The following is a 7,557-nucleotide window of genomic DNA, read 5'->3' as shown; positions in this document are numbered from 1 at the left end:
GTGCAGCGTCCGCATTATTGCAGCAGCCGCAACTGTGTAAAATGTAAATAATATTTTATGTTCACTTTTTGATCTGAATTGTGAAAACAAATCAAACAATTGCATATATTAAATATAACATGAAGGATTAGATCAGGCAGAAGGGACGCCTGCTCAGCTTATTAAATGGTCAAAACTGTTATTGCTTGTTTTTTTTATACTAGTGAAGAATTACTGACAACTCTTGTAAGACTAAAATATGCTTAACCAAATTGAAACTGTTAATGTGATAATTAGGTAACCTTTAAAACTTTTTAAAATACATTTATGTTCCAAAACACTTTGCTTCCTTTAAATTAATGATGAAAAGGGTGACATGGTCTTAGTCTCCCTAACTCGATAACAACATAACAGAATTAACCTGAACTCTTTAAATTCAATGTTGTAATTTTCTTTAAAAATAGTATTTTTTTTTGTTATTGCTCTACATGATTTAAGTCAATGGAGCTGTGCAGTTTGGATGCAAACCTTAGTTTGATTTCATATTTAAAAGCTCTAAGTGTCTGTGCAAGTGAGGACTAAAAATAGAAAAAAAGGTTTGTTTCCAGCTTTTTTTCCTGTCATATTATTCAATCCCACATATCTAACCCTGTTAGAAAAATAAACATCTGAACGTGGAATAACTTACAACTTAAGGTATTAACAATTTAGACTAATTTAGGTGTCACTTTGTATGCAGAATGAAACGTTGTTGCATATGGCTCACAAGAATATATTGAAATTGCAATTAAATAAGATTTTAAATAAGGAAAAGGTGCGGCAGCAATAGGATTGCTGGTGAAGATTCTCATTTTCAGTCACCCAGTTCATAATCGTTCCAAAAAAGTAAAAAAAAAACAATCCACTGGACTTTGTTTCCAAGTTTGAAGATGCTTTACTTGCCATCCAGGAAGCTTTTTAAATTCAAAATATCAGAATTTGCATTGAGTTCACATGCTTTGGCTTAGAAAACATGTAAATTGAACCGGAAGAACGGGTCCGCCCCTTAGGAATGGGGAGTCGTTTGGGTTCTTTGTTTGCCTACAATACCCAATACTGGTCTATGCCGCTGAAAGGGGGGGTCGTTAGGGGCAATTGTTGGCCTGAATGAACAGGTGAAAAACAAAGTCCAGTGGATTATTTTGTTTGTTTTTTTTTTTACTTTTTTGGAACAGCGATAGAATTGTATTATATTGTTAGTAGAAATGGTTTATAAAAGTGTGTAAAATGTGTGAATGATAAAAATTGTGAAAAAAAACAACATAGATCTGGTTATGAAGGTTAATGTTGATTTGTCACTTATTTTGCCTCCTAATTCCCCACACTAAAACACCTTTGTTTGATATATCTATCAGAGTTAAGGATATCTAGGGGAGCCCCATCATGTGGACAGACAAACAAAGAGGACTTCGCGTTTCTCAGGATGAGCTGCTGTGTAAGAACGCCTGTGGGTATTATGGGAACCCAGCATGGAAAGGCTTCTGCTCCAAATGCTGGAGAGAAAGATCCCGCCCCCCTGGGCCACAACGACAAGACATAAGGTGTATGCTTTCTCTTTATCTCACCATCAGCTGCTTTAAGTGTGATTCTGCTGTATTACCTGCATGGTCCTCCTGTCTCATGCTGCTGCTCCTTGCAGACCCAGCAGTGACGGTGCTCCTCCCACGTTCTCCAAATTTGAGGAGAAGAAATGCATCGAAAAGGGTCGTCGAATAAACACAGTGAGGAGGCTTTTCTGGGGAAGCTCATCACCTCCGAAACCTCAAGGTTGGTCTCCTGAGATTCGTTTGCTATGCTTTAGTTCTAGCATCATCTGATGAACATATTTACTTTAACAGCTATTAGAAAGTAAATAAAGGATTTAGGGCATATGTGCCTAATGATTAATCCCAGGTCCATCAATAAGATATAACCTTTTTTATCCCTTTCTCGAAATCTGATAAATCTGCTGAGCCCCTTCCTGTTTGAAGACCTCACGCCTAAAGCACACCGCTGGTGCTGCTCTGATTGAAATGGCATCTTCTTTATGAACCGATGTGCAGACATAGTGCCCTTTAAAAGTTTTCCCCATCTCATATTTTTCCAATGTTCCATTTTGTACTGATTTTTCTTATGCACTAAATAAAAATAAAGACAAAATGTGAAGTAAAATGTTACAAAAATGTAACCTTAAGCCACCAAATACAGCCTTTCAAAATGAGTTATGAGTTGTGCTATTACCATGACGACAGTGAATACCGTAAGTAGTTTGCAGCCACTGTAGAGACGAGCGGCGCTGTATCTGATTAGATGGAGAGTTTAGCCGAATCTTTATTCAGGTTCTTTTTTATGTTTCGGTCTGGCTTTCTAAAACCCACAATTTAAAGTGAAACTTTACGGTATTGTTAAATGTTTATAGTCATCTTCCTGCTTTCCTCCTTTTGATAATTTCTATCCAGCTTCTCTGTCCTTGCTGGAGAAAAACTTTCCCTTAGCATGATGCTAGCACCACCATGTTTACTGTCAGAATGGTGTCTACAGAGTAAAATGCTATGTTGTTTTTCCTCAACTCATAGCCTGTTGTTGCTCGAACATACAGGCTAAAATTTCCTCTAATTTATAATAATAATAGAACTTTATTGATCTCACATTGGATAAATTTACCTATGCATTTAACCCATCCCCCCATCCACCATGCGGCGCCCGTGGAGCAGTGTGAGTTTAAGACATGCGTGTTTGTTAGACATGAGATAAACATCTATATTATGTTAAGCTGTTTATGTATTTGAAAAAGCAATGTTGTATTTGCAGAAACTTCCGAAAGCCACACAAAGATGTTAAAAGCTTTTGAAAGCCTTGAGCCTGGAGACTTCCCCGGCTTTCTGAAGATACTGCGGAGTCCATCTTCTCAGCGACTCCAGTCCCGCTGTACAGCTTTCCTCAACACAATGGAGGCTTATCATGTAATTATTGCCACAACTGCCCACTCTTTAACTTGCATTTTGTCATGTTTAACAACCTAAACAAAGACTGATCCCACTTCCAGGATCTGCCGATACAGAAACAGTCGGATCTTGTTCAGGATTTCTATCAGTCTTTTGCTGAATGTTTTAGAAGTGAGTACAGATCTTTCCAGTTTTTTCTTTTTCTCCTACCCATAGAAAGGATGTTCAGATAGTCATTTTCTTGTTGTACAGGTTTTCCTGAGGCGCAGGTCACTCAGATAATGGAGCACGTTGAGAAGCTTATAATGACTCGGCTGCACAAATGGGTTTTCTGTCATGACAGCTGTGATGATGAACAGAAGGATCTGGCTCTTCAGAGGCGAATACGGTAACTGTAATTAAAAATCACCAATTCAGCCTAGAATTTAATCTACAATTATTTCTTTTATAGCTCTCAGGGTTTGTAAGCATTTTCTGCCTTTTTGTTTCCTCTGGTTTGGATGTGTTTGGAAAACAGTTGCTTAAAGAAAATGTCTTTTAATATTCATAAGATTCTGCAGTCTGACTATGTTTGAAAAAACAAGGTTTATGTGATTGCCAGATAATGACTCTTCTATAAATTTAACCATTAATTCATATGTTATTTTTGTAGATATGAAGTTAAGTTGCAAACTTGGAATGTAGGAACCATTAAAAAAAAAATGGATGTCAAGTTGTGCTTCTCAATGATCCTTTTCCTTTTCAGCTCCTTAAATTGGGTCACTCCACAGATGCTGAGTGTGCCTTTTCCAGATGAAAACACTCCTGTCTCAGGCGACCCTTTCCTTCCTGCCATAACAGGTGATTTACCTAATTTATTGACTTGTAGTTGCATGGATGAGAAAGCTCTCAATCTTTGTTTAAATCCCAGAAAATTTGGCTGCTAAATAAAGTTCATGACATGCTAGTGCATTAAACTAGTCTAATATGACGGTTCTCAATCTGTGTTACAAATGATGCTCAGAGGAAATATTAGTAACAATTTAAAATCTAAATAAATGGAAATTCTCTGTAATCTAGCGCTACTCAACTAAAACAAGCATCAGAACTTTATACAGAAACCTCTCAAAGAATATGGGAGGTAAAAAAATAAAACCTGTAAACATAAAAAATTGGGCTGTCTATTAATCCTTAATCCATTAACGTACAAGGTTACAGCTTGAATTTAGGAATGACACAGAACCCTGTTTACTGAAATTCTACATGTAAATCTAAGAAACCAGCAGGATTTTCCAGTATTGCACCAGTGGTCAGATGAATTGCCATAAGCAATATGAAATTTTTTAAATTTCTTTGTGCATTCAGTGAAGAAACATGATCACAGATTTTAATGTGAGGCATTAAAATGCAAACAGGCAGATGTGTGAATAAACGGGTTATTACTGCAGCCATAACCGTAGTTTAAAAGTACAGCGACCGTATTGGATTTGAGGGTTGAAATTGTTAAAAAATCTTTGTTTTAGAAACATTTTGTTTTGTGCACATGAAAACTCTTTCATGTGCACAGGTTTGGCCATTGCGGAAATTATTCATGTTATTCATATTATTCACATTATTCAACACCCCTTTGCAAAACTCGTATGGTTAGTATTGCTAAACTTAGCATGCTACCTTGAAAGCTACAATAATACAGTTTATTTACAGGTTGAAGTCCAAAATGTAAGAAAGTTGAAAGAAAAAAAAAAGAAGAAACATTTTAAGAAAATGCCGAGTTGGGACCCCCTCTGCTTTGCCACAATCTGCTGGGAGATGCGCGTTCAAATTAGCGGGGGAGGGCATTTTTATTTACCAACCATAGCTTTAATGGGTGCTAGCTTTTTAGTTTAAATCTTAAGGTATTTATAAATACTATTATAGGCAACAACAGAAAAAATAAAATGTAAAATTGATAAACTTTAAAATGTCTTGACAATATTGGGGTTCATTTGACAAACGTTTATCTGAGATGTTGTTATCTCGTCTAAAACATAGCTATAATAGAGATGGATGCCAAACGAGCGCCGCAGGACAAACTTGCCTGTGTCTCCAAATGCAGCCAGCACATCTTTGAAGCCCTCTCCACTTCCAACAATGAGCCTGCCAACGCTGATGACTTCCTGACCAGCCTGGTGTATGTGGCGCTGAAAGCCAATCCGCCTCGTCTCCACTCTAACATGCAGTATATGATTCGTTTCGGCCTCCCCCACAGCCTCATGGCTGGAGAGAGCGGATACTATTTCACAAACTTGGTGAGTTTTGCAGGAAAGCGCTCATCCTCCTTACACCGTAGGTTGGGAAGATAACCCATGTTTGTCTTCTTCTTTAGTCCTGTGCGGTGGCCTTCATTGAGAAGCTGGATGGACCGGCGCTTAACCTCAGTCCAGAGGAATTCGAAGGCTACATGCAAGGTCAGCGTGCTCCTGCTGCGTTAACGAAGAGGCAGCAGATGATGGGTGACACTCAGAAGCTGTTAGAGGAGCTCCAAGGAAGGCAAGAGAAGCTTCACCAAGGTGTGGATGCTCTAAGCATGCAGCTGCAGAAGTGGGTCCAAGTAGTTAATTCACAGCTAGATGAAGCGACAAGTGGTTTCGATAAGGTTCAGAAGGAGATAACGGCTCAGGCTGAGGCCTCTCAGGATGGATCCCAGCAAATGGCAGAGGAGCAGCAGCCTGGGTTTCTGCCTAGTGATGACTGAAGCTCCATCTGGTAGTGCAGGTATCAGAAACCCCAGGTGTGGTACTTAATGATCAGCACTAAAAGAAGTGGGGAAATAACAAGACCTGCCATTCCACTGACAGATTTGCACAAGTTTCAAAAGAAAAAGAAGTGAAAAATGAAGGAAAAAACTCTTGAAGGAAGGGGGCGGGGGGGTTGCATGTTTCTTTTGAGGCATCTGAAGGGCATAAATAACTTTATCAAATTATAATAGCTTTTTTTGTGATGGTTGAGGAGAAATAAAGAGTAAATGCACTTCTTCAACAACACTTACAGGTTTGAAGCACAACATGACATTCCCTAACATTGGATACCTCTGACTTTATGGTGACAGGTCAAATGTGAACGATTATCACTACAAGTTTACAAGGGGCTGTTTGTGAGAAGAAAAGAAAAACTTTTTCAGAGTTTTTTAAGTCTTAACTTAAAAAAAAAAAGTCTTCTTTACAATATTGTCTAACATGTTTTCGGCTGTGATAGGTTTACGGATGAATGATTTATGAAGAAAGTTAAAAAGTTATATTTTTGTTTGGTAACTAATCAAATGATTAAAGCTGAACTATTTGTAACTGATGATGTGTGACGTTTTTGAGTTTGAATTTTAACAAGCATCAATCACTTTTTTCTGTTTTTATTTATTTATTTTTTTATAGAGCCATCAGTGTTATTCTGGGTAAATCAGACAAGATGTGGATTTATATATGGTTTGGTTTGGTAGAATAAAAAAAAATAAAATAAAATAAAAAGGCCAAATGGTCCTGATATGATTCTGAGGTTAGTTCAGAATAAAAGCAGTTCAGACTTTTTAATTAGTGACGACATTAATGTTGAGATGGCCCTTCTCTAAAAACTGTCTGCAGGGACTATTCAGAAGAACACTGGGCTTTAATAAAAAAAAAAAAAAAGGATTAACTATAAAATCTATAAAAGGGAAAAATGTAAAGAAATGCAGAAAATAGCAGCTTTGCAAAAAAAAAAAAAAAAAACTTGAAGAAAAAAAAAAAGGAATATCTTAAATGGCAATGACCCAACCAACATTCGGCTCCACAGGGATCGGAGGTCTACAGATGGCATAAGACTGTTTTAACATTTAGTGTGAAAACAGAAGTATTGAAAGAAGCCCCAATTATTGGAAAACAAATAGTTTTTATAATGAGTCTTTAATGTGCCATAGAATCCAATAATAAGCTTTAAAAGAAACATGTTTCTGACATGATCCAAGATTGTTTGATCTATTTATCGTATATAAGGGTTTGTGGATCAATACATCAAAATATTTGAAAGGACATGTTGAACTCTACTAGGAAGAATTACCCTTGGAATGGGAGAATAAAATGAGCAGAGAATTTAGTTTTAAGACCAGCCAGATTAGCGTTATGGAGTGGTCTGTCCAATCCCACATAAAACCTGTAGAATCCTGAAGCAGTAATGCAGTAGAGTTGTGTGGTGTAGTTAAGGCAGGTGTATTTATATGGCACATCGCAGTAGCAAGACAATTCAGAGTGCCTTACATGGGGAAGAAAAAACAATCATTTTTTCTAGAAAATCTAAATCTTAAAGCAGCTTTCCGTTAATTAATTAAAATGAAATGCCATTATAATATGCCTTATACTCCCTTTATCACACTTTCTATTGCGTATCTGCATAGTAAAAGTACTTAGGAAAAGTAGAGCATCATATGCAGCAGATTGGTCACATTGCAATCTTTATAACATATGCTGCTGATGCCTCTTGGGTGATATGGAGCCTTGGCAGAAGTTCATCTGAAGAAACTTATTGTTCTTCTACATCCACCTTCGACACAGCAAATCGGCTTTGAACCACACCTCCACGAAAGCCAATCGGCATCCAAAGTTCATCTTAAAAGGCCTGGATCCGCACT

The 7,557-nt window shown here is 37.3% G+C and overlaps 1 protein-coding gene across 1 annotated transcript in view; it reads left to right on the top strand.

Moving 5' to 3' along the window:
- The window catches only part of LOC107087262 (rab5 GDP/GTP exchange factor-like), a 9,772-nt gene extending 3,521 nt beyond the window's left edge, over positions 1–6,251 (top strand). Inside the window, exons 2-9 of the mRNA XM_015378743.1 lie at positions 1,374–1,559; positions 1,658–1,785; positions 2,809–2,960; positions 3,044–3,113; positions 3,195–3,330; positions 3,688–3,782; positions 4,953–5,209; positions 5,287–6,251. Coding sequence (XP_015234229.1) covers positions 1,402–1,559; positions 1,658–1,785; positions 2,809–2,960; positions 3,044–3,113; positions 3,195–3,330; positions 3,688–3,782; positions 4,953–5,209; positions 5,287–5,655 — 1,365 coding nt within the window. The 5' untranslated portion in view covers positions 1,374–1,401 and the 3' untranslated portion in view covers positions 5,656–6,251. The remainder of the gene's footprint in view (positions 1–1,373; positions 1,560–1,657; positions 1,786–2,808; positions 2,961–3,043; positions 3,114–3,194; positions 3,331–3,687; positions 3,783–4,952; positions 5,210–5,286) is intronic.
- The last annotated feature ends 1,306 nt before the right edge of the window (positions 6,252–7,557 follow it).

Source organism: Cyprinodon variegatus, unplaced genomic scaffold, assembly GCF_000732505.1.
Source record: "Cyprinodon variegatus isolate N-32 unplaced genomic scaffold, C_variegatus-1.0 Scaffold178, whole genome shotgun sequence".
Classification (NCBI taxonomy): Eukaryota; Metazoa; Chordata; class Actinopteri; order Cyprinodontiformes; family Cyprinodontidae; genus Cyprinodon; species Cyprinodon variegatus.
The sequence above is the reverse complement of the archived record's forward strand: the minus strand, read 5'-3'. Positions and strand labels throughout refer to the sequence as shown.